Below are 18,536 nucleotides of genomic sequence, written 5' to 3' on the forward strand. Positions count from 1 at the left end.
CTCATTGCAGAACCTCTTAATTTGGGGTAGTTCTTTTTTACCTTGAAACTCTGGAGCAGTTTTGGCTTTTTTTTTTTTTTCCCTCTTGTGCAGCAAACACAAGAACACCCAAACCTGGGTTTTCTATGCAGTAAATTTTACCCACAAACCACCAAGAATGGAAGGTGTGGAACTGAGGATTCAGGCCCACAGGCAGAGATCCCACCTAAGGCAAGGATTGCTGCAGCAGCCCCTGGAGGGGGAAGGAAGATGCCTGCCAGGGAGATGAGGATGGGGAAATTGTCTCCTCTCCAGCCAAGCTGCCCCAAAGTTTGGTCCCCAACACTCCCCTCGAGTCCCCCCTCTGACAACAACCACGTAACCAAACATGAAATGACCATTTCACCAACAACAAACCCCAAAATCCATCCCTGTTAAGGTGCAAAGGCGGCTCCCCGAGACGTTTGGGAAGGGCCCCTTGGGGACCCCCTTGTGAAATCTGTGCTTGTCTCCACTACCACTACTTTGTACTAGAAACTACAAATTACTTCATTTCTCCCGATCTCCATACAAATATAAAAGCTGAAGCTATTCCAACCCCATAGAATCTAATTTTTCTACATTACAGTGCCAGAGATCACTTCCAAACCTGGATCTGCATTCCCACCTCGACTCCTCTCCCTACATGACTCGGCCTTCTCTGGCCCAGGGAAATCTCCAAGTGCAGCTAAAGCTTTTTCTTTTTGTTGCACTAACACACATAATTTAAGGGAAAGGGGGGACAAGACAGTGAATTAAACAATGTTTAATGTTTACACAGTTATTTTACACTGCACCCGAATGCTTCAAAATCCTCTCCACCTTCCAGGAGCTCACCCGGCTTTCCCAGCAGCACCAAAGTTCTCCAAGCTTTTTTTTTTTTTTAACCACCAAAATTGGAAATCTGGTAATGGGAGCCCTTGGCCAAATCTCTGCATTCAGGGCAGGACCCTGAATTTTCCCAAGGTTGGGTGTTTTTATGAAGAGCAAGGAGAAGGGAGCTGTCCCTGGCAATATCCAGGTCCAGCTGTGACACAACAGACTGAGCTCCACACAATCAGCCAAAGGGAGGAGGAGATATGGGAACACCCATGGCTGAGCTGCTCCTAGTGTTTTAGTCATGGATAAAGTGCAGAGGAAGGGGGATTTCAAGGTATCTGGGATGAGGGGAAGAAGGTTTAAGGGGGGGTGCAATGCCAGCCACTGCAGCAGACCCCATTTCCAGAAAAAACAGCTTTGGCTGCCGGGTTTCTGCTGGGATTTCTCATGGACTGGGTCACAGCTCGGGCTTGTTGTGTTCCCAACATGCTCCAAAGGTGTGAGGGTTCCAAAAAAAAGCAACAAGAGTGGCTAAACACGAGCCAAGGAGCGGGAAAGGGGTGGGAGAATGGAGTGACAGCAACAGGAACCACGATTCCTGTGGCATCTCCAAGTGCCAGGAGACCTTGCCTGATTCTGCAGCTGGATGGCTCCAGGAGCAGCCTCTGCAAAGAGCAAACAAATCCCCTGAGGAGCCTGTGGAGCTCTCCAAGCCAAGCCCCACCAGGATCCAGCCAAGGACAGCTCCCTCCACCCCCTGCCTTTCCCCCCTGTCCTCCACCCTGCACGGAGTGACTTGGTGACAATGGCCCTGGGTGACCTCACCCAGAGGGTCCCTTCCAGCTCAGGATATTCTGGGATCTCCTGACCTTCCAAGGGCTGGGAATTCTCCCCACAGACCCCACATCCACACTGCTTCAACACAGTTATGCCAACACTTAGGGGAAAACCACATTTAGGATAAAAGCAACCGTGCTACCACTTAATTATTAAAGTACCACTTGGTTTGCCTGGATGCATAATTTTTCCTGTAATACATTGGAATTTCCTCTCCTAAAAATATTCTGTGCTTTTTCAAGAGTTGCCCTCAAAGATTTTTAGGAAAGGACCACGAAATTTGTCTACCTGCAATCTGCCTGCCCTTGTTTCTCAAACATCACCCTCAGCCTTGTCAGAGGAAGGTGGCCCAAAGAGAACATTAAACAATGTACAGAAAATAATCTCAATTAAGGAAAAAAAAACCCCAAAACCCAGCTCTGAAAAGGAATGTGCACTTTGAACCCTGGGTTTGAAACACTGGACTTGGTTTTTGGGATACAAATGCCCTGGATGCTCCTGGGGGGAACAGGAGGCAGCTCTAGCACCTCTGGGATTGCCATTCCTGAATCCCTGCTGTGGCAAAGCTCCTGAGCACCAGCACACAGAGGGGGTTTCACAGCATCCCCTTCAGCTGCACCTCAGCTGGGCTGTCCCCTCCCTGAGGGACCACCTCTAAGTACCAAATGTCAGCAATGGTGGAGAAATGGCAGTTCAGACACCTTTTCTGAGTTTAAAAAAATAAAAGAAATTCAAATATTTAGAAGTATCCTAGTGGGAAGGGAATTGGCTGTGTCTGGTGCAGTCAGCCTAGGCTGGCTGGAGAAAGATTCCCTCCCCCAGGTACTCAAAGGTCTAGAAAACAACAAAGTACAAAAGGACAACACCACCAAAGAGGAGAAGCTGGTCAATATTCCTGTGCTCCCAACTTGAGGCTCGTTTTTCAGCCACAATTTTGCCTCAAATCCATAATTTTTCTTTTTTGTTTGGTTTTCCTAGGATAAACACATGGCATTTCTTCCTTTGCATTTTGTCCACATTCAGTTTATTTAGCAACTGCTCCTGCCATTTGTGTGCTGAGTGAAACCCAGAGCCCCAAGGAAGAGCCCCACCAAAGGCTTGGGAAATACACAGGAGCAGGTAGACCTGCAAATTGCTGTGTGCACCTCACTGCCTTCACATCATTGCTCCTTTGCCATCCAATTCAGCTGAGTTCCCAACTTTCTCCATGATAAACCACAGCCCCATCCCCACATTGCCATATGCCACTTCTAAAGAAAAAAAGAAAAACACCAAAAATAAAATCACTTTTCTGCCTGCCAAAACCTCTGCTTCCCCAGGCCAGAATCCTGCAAGACCAAAAGAACCCAATCAGGTATTAAAACTTGGAATTGCAAGGAACTGTCCAGGCCACTTGCACAAGCCATTTTTCTAGCAGAAAGCAGCCAGGCTGGGAGGGAGCCCTGCCTGCTGTGGTGAAGGCTATCAATTCTGAACTTAATCAAATCTGATCTTCCCCCAGCCAGAATGGGCCTTTTTGTCTTGGCTTGTGAAAGCTTCCTGACTTCTGGAGTAAAATATATTTACAGCGCTGAGGAACAGCCTCTTTTCTCCTTTCTAAAAGGTTTTTTTTTCCTTCCCTGATCTCCTTCTGATATGTTGTTCCTCACAGGCTTTGGAAAGAAGAGTTCACTGCTGGGAATATTATCAATGTACAATAATGATCTGTAACCCACAGATCCTAACTAGTTGCACATTATTTAGTTCACATCCATTACAGTTTATAAATTAACAGAGATGTTCATTTTCTGTACAAAAAAAAAATCAATGTATATTTACGGTCCTTTTTTTTATTCAAATAGATTTTAAATACATAGAATCTAGAGACACAATACAAAAATCTGTATAAGTTAGGCAATGCATCACAGGAGTGACCAAAAACTCAACACAATTTACCTTGGCAAAATGACAGAACCTATTTCTGCTGGCTGAAAACATAAAAAAAAAAATTAAAAAAAAAATAGCCTTTAATGCATTTATTAATTTCACCAAATGTACTTGAAATGTTGTTTTCCACAGCGGTATTCATTATTCCTTTTTGTGTTTCAGGCTTACTCTTATTTATTTTTTCCATTTTGTTTTTACACCAAGGAGACTGCAGTCAAATAACACTCAGCAACTCATTTCCTCTCTTTGGACTGAAAAATTAAACAGATACTAAATTATGACAGTGAATTTAGAAAGGAGGGCTCCAAGGGCTCGAAAGAACATGTCTGAGATAATATGATGCTTCTAAGAATATTGCAATCACATCCAAGCAATCACCGAAGCGTGCCATGTAACTACCTCCTCAGCTAATATGCTTTTTTCTCCGTGATGACTAATCATGTTCTATTAAACAGCAGTAATGCTGGAAGAACTCAACTATACAAGTGTAATGAAGCCAGTATTCTCCCCGGACAGATTAGCTACAACTGATTTGACACATACCATCATAGGAGCTTCAAACCTGACAAACTCTGTGCTCGCTTCTGATTTATGCCGTCAAGCTCTTCGGGAGAAGAGAATGGAAATCCAGGCGCCGCAGAGGTGAAATGTTCTGATGTGCTTCACTGTCACTTAGGGAAAGTCACCGTCTCTCCTTCTTTCCTTCTTTCCTTCCTTCCTTCCGCTCCGGCTCGCCTCTCCCCCGCGGTGCCGGCGCCACGCGCGGCCCGCCCGGCGCGGCCCCCAAACCAAGGGCCTGCCCGCAGCCCCCGCGCTCCTCCCGGGCCCCCCGCGCTCCCCACGCCCCGCTGGCACTCGGGATGGACCGGAGGGAAAAGGGAGGAGGAGGAGGAGAGGTAGCGGACTCACAGAGCGGAGCTGCGATGGCGATGGAGGAATGTGAGGCTGCGGATGCCGCTCGGCTCGGCCAAGGCGCTCCCCTCAGATGATGGTGGGCATCCTCCCGCCGCTGTTGTTGCGGTTGTTGTTCTTCCTGGACAGGTTTGGGGTGGCCATGAGGGCAAAGCGCTCGTCGGGGCAGCCGTACTGCAGCAGCACGTCGATGCACTCCTGGCTGGAGGCCTGGCGGGCGTAGGCCAGCGCCGTGTTCCCGTGGGCGTCGCGCGCCATCACGTCCACGCCGTACTGCGGGGGTGACAACAGGGGAGGATCATAACCCACAAATGTCACCTGGGAGCCACGCTGTGAAAATTTTGGGAGGGGGTTTGGGATTGGAGGGAAGGGAGGGTGAGGGAGCAGCCCGGCAACACGAGCGCGGCAGTGCTGAGCCACGTACGGAAAAGATGTTTCTGAGGGAGGGAGCCTCGGGTGTGGGACAAAATCTGCCCCAGCAGATTCAAAGCCAAGGGAATCTCTCCTTCCTCCTTTCCCATGCTCTCCTTCGCTTTCCCACAAGCAGCAGAGAGGCAGAAATGTGCTTTTCCACCACCCTCTGAAAGCGTGCAGTGAGGAACACACACCCTGAGGCCATGGTGCCCAAAGCCCTCCAGGAGCAGCTCTGGCCCATCCTCCTGAGGGAGGGCAGAGAGTCCTTACCCACATGAGGAGGCCATGAAGCCCTCCAGGAGCAGCTCGGGCCCATCCTGCTGAGGGAGAGCAGAGAGTTCTTACCCACATGAGGAGGCCATGATGCCCTCCAGGAGAAGCTCTGGCCCATCCTGCAGGATAAGGGCAGCAAGTCCTTACCCAGATGAGGAGCTGCAGCAGCACCCTGAGGCCATGGTGCCCAAAGCCCTCCAGGAGCAGCTCTGGCCCATCCTCCTGAGTGAGGGCACCGAGTCCTTACCCACATGAGGAGGCCATGAAGCCCTCCAGGAGCAGCTCGGGCCCATCCTGCTGAGGGAGGGCAGAGTCCCTACCCACATGAGGAAGCCGTGAAGCCCTCCAGGAGCAGCTCTGGCCCATTCTGAGGGAGGGCAGAGAGTCCTTACCCACATGAGGAGGCCATGCAGCCCTCCAGGAGCAGCCCTGGCCCATTGTGCTGAGGGACACAGCCCAGCCCTAGCAGGATCCTTACCCAGATGAGGAGCTGCAGCAGCACCCTGAGGCCATGGTGCATTGAAGCCCTACAGGAGCAGCTCTGGCGCATCCAGATGAGGGAGGGCAGAAAGTCCTACCCACATGAGGAGGCCATGAAGCCCTACAGGAGCAGCTCTGGCCCATCCTGATGAGGGAGGGCAGAGAGTCCTTACCCAGATGGGGAGGCCATGAAGCCCTCCAGGAGCAGCTCTGGCCCATCCTCCAGAGGGAGGGCAGCAAGCCCCTACCCACATGAGGAGGCCATGAAGCCCTCCAGGAGCAGCCGGCCATGTGCTGAGGGCCAGCCCTGGCAGGATCCTTACCCAGATGAGGAGGCCATGAAGCCCTCCAGGAGCAGCCTGGCCCATGTGCTGAGGACACAGCCAGCCTGGCAGGATCCTTACCCAGATGAGGAGGCCATGAAGCCCTCCAGGAGCAGCCTGGCCCATCGTCTGAGGACAAGCCAGCCTGGCAGAGAGTCCTTACCCAGATGAGGAGGCCATGAAGCCCTCCAGGAGCAGCCCTGGCCCATTGTGCTGAGGGACACAGCCCAGCCCTGGCAGGATCCTTACCCAGATGAGGAGCTGCAGCAGCACCACGTTGCCCTTGCGGCAGGCCAGGTGCAGGGCCGTGCGCCCGTCGCCATCGCCGCAGGTCTCGTTCACCTCGTCCCGCGTGCCGTGGGCCAGCAGCAGGATCACCGTCCTCAAGTCCTCCTCGGCCGTGGCCCTCAGGAGGTGCTGGCCCAGAGAGAGCTCCAGGCACTGCAGAGGGGCGAGGAAGAGCTTCTGCTCGTACTTGGCGCGTATCCAGAGCTCTTTTTCTTCCCTAGGGAAGCCAGAGGGGACAGGTCACTCTCAGCTGGTGTCATAGCCCACAGTGCTCAAGCAACAAGGAGGTCATTTCCCCTTTCAAATTTATGTCAAGAAAGCCCTCACAGGAACAGTTCAGCCAAACCTTAGGAGCAGTTCGCCCAAACCTTGTATTTTTAGCAATTTTTGTGTTGTCCACCTTACTGTTCCAGTGCTCAGGACCCTCCTTGATGGATGCTGTGCCCACGGGGTTGTAGGATTACAACAGCCAGGAGGTCTTAAAAAGCCCTGGGTGAGCAAGAGGTCAGGGCAAGAGCCCTGGCTTAAGTCACAAAGACCAAAGACACAACAAGCAGCCAGGTTCCACTTCAAGGCTGGAAAACACACTGCAAAAAAATGCACCCCATTTCTGTCACCCTGACCAGAAGTAACCAAATGGGGGCTTTGTCCCCCTGCAAGCTGAGTAATGCTCCCAAAGGCACAAGGATGATTTCCTCTTGTTTTGCCAAAATTCAAACCAGCTCTTTGAAGCACCTTTTCCTCCTGATATATCAAAGAACCATCAGAAGCTTTCTGGTGCTATCAGGTTACAGCAGAACAAGGACTACAAACAAGGCCCTGCACTCGCCCTGTTTCAAAAATTACCATACAATTACATGATCTGAGAGGGGCAGCCCCAGACAAAAAAAGTCCCATTTAGAGGTCCCTCAGGTAATCTGCTCAGCCTGAGAAAACCACAAACATCACCTGAGCCAGGCAACTGGGTCCTGGTGACAGATTCTCTCCTCTGCAGTACAAAAGGCCAAGCTCTGTTTACGCCTTTCAGCCGTGTTTACACTGCTCCCAGTAATCTAGTGTCAGGTTAGCCCTAATCTGTTTTTAAATACTTATGTAAACATCTCCTTCCACCAGCAAATCTGGATTAGTTTTGCATCATTTCCTGGGACATGTGGAGTGACCTTGCTGTGACCTGCCTGGATGCTTTCAGGCACAGCTTCCCAAAGCAGCCACAGCTTCCCTGCCCTGGCCACAGTTTGCCCCTCAAACAGGGCCAGGGCTTTTCTTCAGAGCAAAAGTGCAAACAGAAAATTTACACAGAGAGTGCTTCTTTTACCTCAAGCCTCTGAATGGCTCCTGCAAGCTAAAAGACACACCAAAAAAAACCCCTCTACAACCCATTTGGGCAGTTGCAAATTAACCTTTGATGGCAGGATCTGATAAATGGAATATGGCTGCAGGTATTCCAGATGGAGAGGAGGAAGAAAAGGAGTTCTGTTATCAGAATCTTTAATTCATGGCTTTTCTAATTACATTTTTTTAGGGTAAAAAGCCAGACTAAAACCAGTGCCACGAAAAGGATAAAGTAACAAATACTTGTCTACAATAAAATGGGCATTCTTGCAACAGCTCTACTCCCAGTATCCAGCTAGATTATCTTCAAGGATGTGAGCAAAGATCTCACATGATTTTTAAACTCACACAGAGGTATTGAGAGTATAACCAACACATCCACCACACATTTAAAACATGCCAGGCTGGAAAATGAGGTGATTCAACCTGTGCTGTTCACCCACAGCAACACACACCAGGGCTCTGGGAATTTATTTTTCATATGTCCACACATCCTAAAGGCAAAATATTCCTCAGATGTGTAAGTAATATTTTTTTAGCTTAGTCAAGAGTCTGAAAATTAATCTCCCTCTCCCCCAGACCATTTTTGGAGTGAGAGAAACTTTTGACTCCTATCAGAGCACTGGTGGCTCAAGAAAAAGTCCCTTTCTATTGAGAAATAAAGCTGTTTGACACAAGTCTCCCACTTCAAATCACCATTCAGCCTAAACTGTAATAGTGAGGCTAAAAGGAGAGAATAACTGCTTAGTTCAGGCAGAGGCTGGCAGGTTCACAAATCTATCAGCACCAGTTTCACATTTGCTGTGCATTGTGTGGGCAGCCCTGATGCTCCTGGAAGGATGCAAGAAAGAGAGATAGGGATGCCCCAGTCCTGCTCAGGTCTGTCCTACTGCCTCAAAAGGCTGGGGAAAGAAGAGGAAACTCTTTAGAAGCCAGTGTCACAGGAAGGGCAATGTGCTGCCACCTGCCTCAGTGCTGGGCACCAAATGAATTCACTCAGGTACAATTCCACCTCTGGAGTCACAGCAAGGGTTGTGGTGGAACTATAAATCACAATAAAAGCGTTTGAGAGGCCTCAGATGTTTGGGGCAGCACGTCACTGACATCAGTATGGAGTGAGATTCAGGTCTTTGTCAGCAGTACAGACTGGGCACAAGGAAGATTTGGATGTTAGGGATGAAAACAAAGCCTCATCAGAGGTAGGAGGAAAAGCACACTAGACTACACCTCATGGACAGCCACAACACCCAGGGATTGCTTTCCACTGAGCATCTAGACAGGCAATGCCCACAAACATCCTGCCTCCATCTCTGGCACAAACCATTTCATTGGCATGGGAAGGCCTGGGGACTTTCCTGGGAGACAGCTGCAGCTCGCATTCATCTCAGAAACCCTGACAACAAGACATAAATACTGCAATTGTTGCTCTGATGCCCCCATTTCACTTCTGGGATCCACAGCTTGTCTTGGTTGAGGTTTCATTTCCCCCAAGGAAGGCCAGTCCAAGAGCAGAGTTGTCAGCAGTAGATCACTTAACCTCATTGCAGTTCCCTGGAGGACCACTGCTCACATCCCTGTTAGTTAATGAGCTAAAAAATGAATTATTGGAGCGGTCAGCAATAAGCAGGAAGAGGAGGCACAGTGTTTCATTTCAGCCAGCACTGACATACCTTTAAATAAATCAACTGAAGAGGAGCACGAGGAAGTGTGAGGGAGAGCAACTCATCAGGAGAAAGACACTGAACCAGTCCCTAAAATAAAGGCTAGTAAATATTGCCCTCTTTTCCTCCCTTGACTGCAAGCTTGGCAATTCTATATGACCCTCTCCATACAGGACACTTCCAGCTGTAGCTGTCAAAGCCAAACCAAGACTGTTTCAGTGAACTTTCAGCAGTGGAGTCCTTGTCCCAGCAGCAAATCAAAGCTGCTGTGCTGTAGAAGGAACATCTTCAAGTGCTCTGATGGTCCCAATGACACCAAACAGTGGAGAAGGTGTGAGCTGCCTCTTCCTCATATGCAGCAAAACGAATAGATTGTAAGTTCTTAGATAAACTTAGAGAAATGAACAACAGAGCCCTAAGGTCAGAAGTTCTTTGAGCTTTTTCTCTCTAAATATCTGCCTTCAAACCCTGATCTGTATCTGCTGGTACAGACTCCAAACCTGACTGTGTCTGCCTCTCACAAGGGGCACATACAGCAGAGGATCACTGCAAAACACTCCACAGAACCAGGAGTGAGTCACAAATCTTGTCCAGAAAGTGCCACCAAGCTCTCTGCTCCTGCAGGAGCCTCCATCACTCAGGAACCCTGAGAACACACAGTGGTGTGAATAACGAAATCCCTGCTGCAGCAGCAACACTGTACACAGGTAAAAGGTTATTAGAAACAGATGAAAATTTCAGTTCTCCGTTTATTTTGATCTAATTAGGTGCTTGCTTCTCAAGATAATGTCCAATTATTTAAATTACTCTGCCAGCCACATCACATCATTATTATGTGGAAACATAAATACTGGGCACTGGAAGGGGGGAGGGTAAGCAGGGAGCATCAGAGAAGAGAAAAAGCAGATTTGCTTCCAGCACAGCCTCACTCCAGGAGCTGCCCTGTGTGGGTTTGCACTGGAGATGCTCTTTGAGGAGCCCACATCCCACACAGCCCAGCCCCATCATGTGCTGCACTGGGTTCTCCACCCTACAAATGCCATCAGAAGCCTCATCCTGTTGGAATCCACTCTCCATCCTGACTCCTCCTTGTTCCCATTCACCTCTGCCTTCACCTCCACTTGTCCCTCACAGATATTTGGTGGAGTCACATCAGCAGGCAAACAAGGAGAGGATGTGCAGGGTGGGAAAAAAAGTGGTGCTCATGCAGTGACCCAGAACTGCCTGAGTAGGCAAAAGCACGTGGCTGGAGAGCCTGGGAACTTGCCATCAGAATTCCACAGCTCCAGAGCAAGAGCAGCCTTGCTCTTCCCAAAGCATGACTGAAAGGATGACTAAAATGTCATGTTGTTATCCAGAGTTACTCACCACTTGTTAAAAAAGCTGGAACGAATTCTGAAGGTTGAATTGGAAAGACAGTGGACAGCAGGTATTTACCAAGGCACAGCATTGATTTCCCACCACCAGAAATGAGAGCAGGCTCCTTACAGGCACTTTGAAGTGAAGTTTTATCCTCCACACCTCTGACAACACTGAAAAGCTCCTGATTTTTTTTCATCCTTTCTTCTCTCCTGATTTTTTTTTTCATCCTTTCTTCTCTCCTGCTACAGGAACTAATTCTGTAAGAGGGGAGGCCTCTCAGTGGTGTCTCCACGGTGGCTGTGCAGGTGCTGTGCCTGTGTGTTGCCATTTCTGGTTGCTCACTGAAGTACAACCCTTTAACGCCGTGGTAACCTGGCCAGCTCAGCAAGAGCTCTGCCAAATTTCCTCTCCTGTTGGCCAGCTGACAAGGTTAATGTGTCTCTTCCAAGAAAATGAAGTAAATCTAACCCACTGCACCTCCCAAACTCCTGGAAGAGCCCCAGGATGTGTCATTAGCTTCGTGGTCCAGCACGCAAGGAGCTCATATCACCTAATGACCGGCACCAGGCAGCTGCATGTGCTGGGGCTTCCCCATTAAACATCCCCCTCTGTCATGATCCCAAAAAATGGCACTGCTTTGGACAGGGCTGGTGATGCAGGGTTGGGATGGGTAAAAGGAAAACACTGAGGGTGGGGCAGGATTGAAATGTTGGAGAAAGGTTCACGATGCTTTTAATTGCAACAGCAAAAGCGGGGAGAAGAAGAGAGGTTGAGAAGAAAGGGGCTAGCAGCAAGGAATTTCCAAAGTGCCTTCCTGCCCTGAGCAAAGCAGGAACTGGGAGGAGAGGCATGGAAGAGGAGCTGGGAACAATATGCTGAGAAAACACAGGGGCTTCCTCTCTCTCTGCAGGAGAAGACCCCTCGGCTGCATTGCAAAGGCAGCGCTGAGCAGCTGAGCGGCTCCGCGCCCCGCATGCCTCCCCGCCCGGCCGCGTTGCTAAGGGGGAAGGCACGAGCCCACCGGGAATATCCAGGTCCCTGGCAAACAAGAGGGCTCCAGACAGCAAACAAAGACCGATGGGTATTTATCCCTTAATTACTGAGAGCTTTGAAGAAACGGGCCCACTGTAAATCCCGCCCGCCGCGCCGAGGGACCTGACCGCGATTTATGCGCGCCGGGGCAAAGAGGAAATAAATATCTCTCTGGCTCCTGATCAATATTATGAGTGTTTTGCCAACCTACAGGGTGTTTTATGAGCTGTAAGGACAGAGAGGGATCATTAATAATTAAATAAAGTCTATCTATTAAGCTTATTACTTCTTACAAGTTAAACATCCCTGACGGACGAAGGGCAGCCCCATAGGAAAGCGTGGATCAGCCAACCCGTGTCTTGCCTTGGACTCTGGTCCAAGTGAGCAGTGGGGTAACCTAGCCTGGAAATGATTTAATTGCTGTCTGATGGGCAACTTCTCTGTCTGAGGACTGTGTTCAACCCACTCTTCAAATTCTGGTCCAGGAGACAGACAATTCAGTGCTGCAAAATCATGCCAAATTCCTGTTACTTCTACTCTCGGTCCTTTTCAACCAAACCAAATGGCACGAATCCCTGGAAGAGTTCAAGGCCAGGATCTGAGCACCCTGGGATGCTGGAAGGTGTCCCTGTCCATGCCAGGAGGTTGGAAGAAGACGATCTTGGTCCTTTCCAACCTGCACCATTCCAGGATTCTATGAAATGAAGGCAGTTTCCCACCAGCAGCACCTCGCACTGTCAGGGACTCATTTCCTGAAGCATCCAGCTCTGGACCTTCTCCACCATTAACTCTCCTATTCAATTTTTCAGTTTTCCTTTCATAGCTGCGTGCTTCAGGGGAAAAAAAAAAAGCCCTGCTGTGTGTGAGGGACAGAGATCACTCATTTGTGCAGAGCTCAACGTGCTTCTCAAATTAATCATGGCTTGCCTGACACTTACCAGTATCATCATTATTCGCAGTTGGTGGAGCTCCTCCACCTTTTTCCCTCTCTCCTGAGAGCATTCCCCTACACAGGGCTCCAAACCAGCTGCTATTTCTGCATTTGAGGGTTACCCCTCCGTGGAGTAAGCAGCAGCACTCCTTGAAGCATTAATACACCCACAGGATTTATTGCTGCCCAACATTAACCACCAGCCTGGCCAAGACATCAAGGTTTACTGACTTCAGGCCTTTCAGATAAATACCCTTCAATTGTGGGCTCTGATTTATCACAGAAAATTGCAGCCAACTTCTGTTTTCATTGCACAACACTCCATCTAATAATTTTTAAGGTTTACTCGATAAAATATATCACAGCTGAGGTTTACTCCGTGTAAAGTTGAGCAGAAACTGTGACATACAACAGCAGGGGATACTGTGGGTACTAAGATAAGGCTTATTAAGTTGAGAATAAAGATCCTAAGGGTGACAACTCGAAGCCCTGCAAGTTGTTTAAATCTTTTCTCAATAAAAATCCAGGTTTTTTTCTTTATTCTGTACCATTATGTGAAATGAAAACAGTCCCTAGAGATTTAATAAAAACCTTGAAGAAGCTGCAAGTTGTCCTTTTCCTCTAACCCCAAAAGCCCCAGAATTTTTTGAAACAGCATTGCCAGTGACATTTCAGAGGGAAAAACCCTAACAATGGTAAACCCTAAGGATTTAGAGCTCACCACAGTCCTGAGGACACCACAAAGACAATCAGAGGGCTGGAGAACCTCTGCTATGAGGAACGGCTGAGAGGATTGGGAATGTTCAGCCTGGAAAAGAGAAGGCCCAGGGGAGACCTAATTGTGACCTTCCAATTCCTGAAAGGAGTCAACAACAAAAATGGGGAGAGCTGTTTACAAGGAGTGACAGGACAAGGGGAATGGGTTTAAACTGACAGAGAGTGGGTTTAGGAGGGATATTGGGAAGGGATTCCTCCCTGGGAGGGTGGGCAGGCCCTGGCACAGGTGCCCAGAGCAGCTGTGGCTGCCCCTGGATCCCTGGCAGTGCCCAAGGCCAGGCTGGATGGGGTTGGAGCAGCCTGGGATAGTGGAAGGTGTCCCTGCCCATGGCACGGGGTGGAACTGGATGAGCTTTAAGATCTTTTCCAACCCAAACCATTCTGTGACTGTGATTTTAAACACACAAGTCAGTGAAAATAATTTAAAAAGCACCGTGAAGATGGAGGAAGATGGATTTCTCCTAAGGTGTCTAAGGAGAGACTTTACAAGAGTCTGGAATGCAAAACCCAGGAACAACAGCTCCCTCACAGCCACCCTCTGCTCCTGAGGAAAGCTCCTGAGTTCAGGATCAGATTCCTTTTACAGGCTGGCACATCAGTATCAAGGTAAACATCCACACAAAATTTAACCCAAACCATATCACTGTGCTGCCTACCTGAAAAAAAAGGCTGATAAATGAGTTATCACTGTGTGGCTCTAGACACACAAGTGAACTGCTTCCACTTCTTGGGTGGTCAACCTCAACACTTGGGCACACCACAAATATCACCTAAAAGAAGCCAAAAGCTGCAACAGTTGCACAGAGTTGCTAAAACCAAGGAGTATATTTGCTTCTTGCCTGTTTTCAGTAACAAATAAATATATATATATATATATGCAGGGAATAGTAATTGGAAACACGTACCTAATGCATTTCATTACTCGTGTGTAACCACACTTAACCTGATGTCTTAAGTGTATAAATCAAACTGCATTGTGCCAGTACCTAAACACAGACTGGAAATTTCAATTTGCCGTTTGATAAACAGTCACTCAGGTCAGAAGATTCCATTAATCTCCAATTTGTTAGCACTAATTTTCTCCTACAGCAAGGCCTTGTTTAATGCAGCAGTGTTTAAAGTGGAGCTCAGGAAACCATTACTTATTTAAAAAAAAAAAAAAAAAAAGGAAATTCCTTTCTCTCTTGTATTTTCGGGGTGCTCTGACTCCATGTTTTTAGAAGGCTAATTTATTACTTTATGATCAATATTATATTAAAGAATGCTATACTAAAACTATACTAAAGAATACAGAAAGGATACAGAGAGAAGGCTAAAAAGAGACTAATAAAAAACTCGTGACTCTCTCCTCAGAGGCTGACACAGCTTGGCCATAATTGGCCAATGAGTAAAAACAATTCACAAGAAACCAATGAAACAACAACCACCTGTTGGTAAACAATGTCCAAACACATTCCAAAGTAGCAAAACACAAGAGAAGCAAATGAGATAATATTGTTTTCCTTTTTCTCAGAGGCTTCTCAGCGTCCCAGGAGAGGAATCCTGGGCAAAGAGGATTTTTCCAGAAAATATGACAGTGACACTTCTCCGAGGTGGCGGGCGGGGAGTGACATACAAATATCACAAGGCATAAATCTAAATAATTTAAATAAATAATCTAAATGCCAGGTGGGAGATGGATTGGGGTGGCTGTGAGTGACCCCATGGCTGAGCAGTGTGTGCAGCAGGGCTGTGCTCCTCCCGTCACACAGCACTAGGGACACCACAGCAGTGCCCGATGTGAGTGGCTCCGGAACGCATCCCGCGGCAAACACGGAGAGGAATAGAAACGGAGCTTCTCCTCTGCTCGGCCTGCTGGAAAGTGGAGGAGCAGCAGAACTGAGAGTGCCTTATAAATAATGAGGGAAGGGGGGAAAAAACCACTTGGAGGAGGCTGACAGACTGCCAGAGCAGAAAGATGTGAGAATCCTTAAAATCAGAGGATTTTGGGAAAGCTACAAAAGGCAGGACTCAGAGATGATTAGAATTAAGCAGTAGCCATAAATTTGTCAGCAGAAAAATTATGCAAAAAGTAGAAAAGTAAGGACAAATACAACAATGGTTTGTATTAGTGTTTGGCTAGGATAACTCCCTAAGCTACAGAAAAGATTATCTACTGAGATATTAGGAAGTTTTAAGCTTAATAATGGAGCTCTGTGCATTGTATTTTAATGTTTATAAGCAGGTATTGCATCCAAAATAAGCAAGCATTGTTTGACCGAAGGTGTGTGTGCTTACAGTGGTTGGATAGAAGCACTGCCAGGATGCTTTTGCTTTGTGTGATTGGTCAAAAAACTTTTAAATTAAGTTGTGACATGAAGTTCTTGGTCTGCTGCCTGGGATGTGAGCTGCTGGCATCTTCCCACTGTCATAACCATGGAGTGAGAGTGATGCTGGAAGATAAACAGCTCAAAGCACGTTCCTCAGCAGTCCTGTCCTGTTGGTGATTTGTTCAGAGACCCCCAGGCAGCGCTAGAAAGAGATCTCAAATGAGTAGAAGGAGATCTCAAATTAAAGTTTGCTTGAGGCTTCCATCACACAATCAATAAGGTAGGAAAAGACCTCTAGGATCAGAGTCCAACTGATCCAAAATGGTAAAAAACATGCTGTGGGCTCCAGGAGAACCTGATCTTTACCTGAGGATCAAAAACTGGAAGAGGATGGTCTACTTGCAGCACCTCACAAAGACCTTCAGAAATGTTTCTTGATCCTTTGTTAACAGTAACTCCTACAGTTTGGTTTGCAAGGAGAAACAAAAATCCTTTCATGGGGCTTTAATGGCATCTTAATTCCAGTAGAAGCAGGAAGATGATGCTCTCTGAGTATTTGGGAAAGGAGAACACCCTCCAACCATTACAGTGAATTTATGTAAGACATAAAAGAGAAAATACAAGTAATAAATGTGGTATTTGAGCACAGACTCTGAAGAAAAACACATTTGGAGCAGCAAACAAATAAACCCAACTGCTAGCTCTGCACAAGTCAGCAGTGGGAGGCAAGCTTGGAGGGAAAGATTCAGGGGCTGGAAGTAGCTGGACAATCCTCATGGGCAGCATTTCTGGGATCCACATTCCAGAGATGCTGCAGGGACCTCTGTGCTGTCCAACTCTTCCCAAGCGACTTGGAGCTCTCCCTTCTGCTCCCCTCACCTTCTGATGTCTCCTCATTTGCATCCCAAGTACCACAGAATCCTGAAGTTTGGAAAAGACCTCCAAGATCGAGTCCAACCTTCAACCAAACACCACGGTGCCCACAGCACTTATTTGTGTGTTCACTCATTCCTTGAACACTTCCAGGGATGGTGGCTCCTCCACCTCCCTGGGCAGCCCTTCCAATGCTTAGCCACTCTCTCAGTGAAGAAATTTCCCTAATATCCAACCTGAACCATCTCACTGATGCAAGGACTCGACAGAAATTGTTGATGTCATCAGAGCCTTAAATCAGTCTCATTTATTAATGGCTGTTTTTATTTATTAGAAACGATGCCTTTTTTGGCATCCCAAAGTGTTCCCTCTGTTCAGCAAGTGATAGGACTTCCCTCCACCTCTGTTTTAGTGGGTTGCAGGTGTCTGATGCCCTTCTCAAACCATAAATCAGAATTAATTTAAAAAAGACTGTTGGTAGACCTGCTCATGTGTCTGGAAAAGCCAAGTGGATGAAGAATTTCTTTAGAATAAAAAGGGATGAAGACTTGAGAATCCTCAGCAGTTAACCCCCAGAGAAATCCATGAGGTTCCTCTGACTGAAAAACTGAAATCTCAATGATTTTTTTGTTTGTTTGTGCATTCCCAACAATGAGATGTGTAACTGTGGTTGCCCAAATGTGTCCCAAAAAGGTGAGACTAGAGATGGAAGTGGCTTTCAGAAGACATGGAAGTGCTCAGGTCCTGCTGAAGCTTTTCCAATGCACCTCTGCCTATTAATCACTTGCAAAGCTTTGGGCTTTTATGATTTACAAGCCATAAGGTGGATGTTTGACAGTGGGAAACCCACAGAAAACCTGACAGCAAAGAGAATCTGCACCAGGAACACCTGCCAAAAGTGACAGCAAGTCCCACTTGGAGAGCAACTCAGAGAGAGCTGTGCAGGGATCTAAAAGCTGAATTAAAGCCAGAATTGAGGAATTAAAGCCTCTTGCCCAAGTGTTCCTGGTGCATAAGTGCTCTCTCTCTCTCTCTCTCTCTGTCTCTCTCTCTCCCAGCCACTTCCCTGCAAATCCCTCTTCAGGCCACATTTGGAAATTATTAAAAAAAGATAAAATATCCCTAATCTGTTACCAATTAGAAGAAACATGTGAATATTATTTTCTAATTTGTGACTCAATCTTAAAAGTGAGCTCACTGAAATAATTACACTGGCTCCTGAATATTCCTATTGTGCTCCTGGAAAAAAAAATAATCCAAAAATGAACAGTGGGTATATCCTCTACTGCCCCAGATGCCCTGGGGCTGAATGTTTCAATAAGAACCATCAAAGCCCTGGATGTGGACTGCCAAAAAACTGTAATTTCTGCTCCCAGCTCAAGGGTTGCCAAACAGACTCGTTCCCTCCTAATGGTCTTTGTGCACCTCGGGCTTGTGGCGAGTCAGGACGAGCCAGGGAGGCCCAAGCTGAGCGGCCAACACAAGGTGTCCAAGCTGTCCACTGCACAAGTGACCCCTTCCAGCTGCAGGAGCTCTGAGCCAGGATTTATGAGAGAGCAGCAGTGGAGATTTCTTTGTAAAACCCAGACACAGCACGACTTGAGTGAGTAACTCCTGAAAATTGGTAATTTCCTGGTGGTTAGCAGGAGAAGGCCCACCAATGGGGAAGCAGAGGCTGCTAATAAATTTATAGTGCGTTATATGCCAATTAGACCCCCTCAGCCCTTCAAGAGGCAGCACCACCAATCAGGTGATCATTCCACAAATGTACTCTTTAGGGCTGAGCTCATCACAAATCAATCCTGCGTTTCAAGTGCAATTTTCATTAGCGTTACCCGGGACCGCACTGGTGAAACAATGCAGGCAGGTATTCTCCTTCTCCCCTCAGAGCACCCTTCCCTGATGCCTTGAGCTCGGCTATTTTGCTCCTCCTCGTGCACAGCCACGTCTCAACTTCAAATGGTAAATA

General features: G+C 47.7%; 1 protein-coding gene across 7 annotated transcripts in view; it reads right to left on the reverse strand.

The window, feature by feature from the left end:
* Positions 1-3,487: 3,487 nt before the first annotated feature.
* The window catches only part of AGAP1 (ArfGAP with GTPase domain, ankyrin repeat and PH domain 1), a 323,709-nt gene continuing 308,660 nt past the window's right edge, over positions 3,488-18,536 (reverse strand). For all 7 annotated transcript variants that reach the window (XM_050987588.1, XM_030231113.2, XM_050987587.1 and 4 more), the window contains 2 exons: positions 6,252-6,507; positions 3,488-4,785 (listed from right to left, as the gene is read on the reverse strand). In XM_050987588.1, coding sequence (XP_050843545.1) covers positions 4,582-4,785; positions 6,252-6,507 — 460 coding nt within the window. In that variant the 3' untranslated portion in view covers positions 3,488-4,581. The remainder of the gene's footprint in view (positions 4,786-6,251; positions 6,508-18,536) is intronic.

The sequence above is a fragment of the Serinus canaria genome (assembly GCF_022539315.1).
Source record: "Serinus canaria isolate serCan28SL12 chromosome 7 unlocalized genomic scaffold, serCan2020 HiC_scaffold_29, whole genome shotgun sequence".
Classification (NCBI taxonomy): domain Eukaryota; kingdom Metazoa; phylum Chordata; class Aves; order Passeriformes; family Fringillidae; genus Serinus; species Serinus canaria.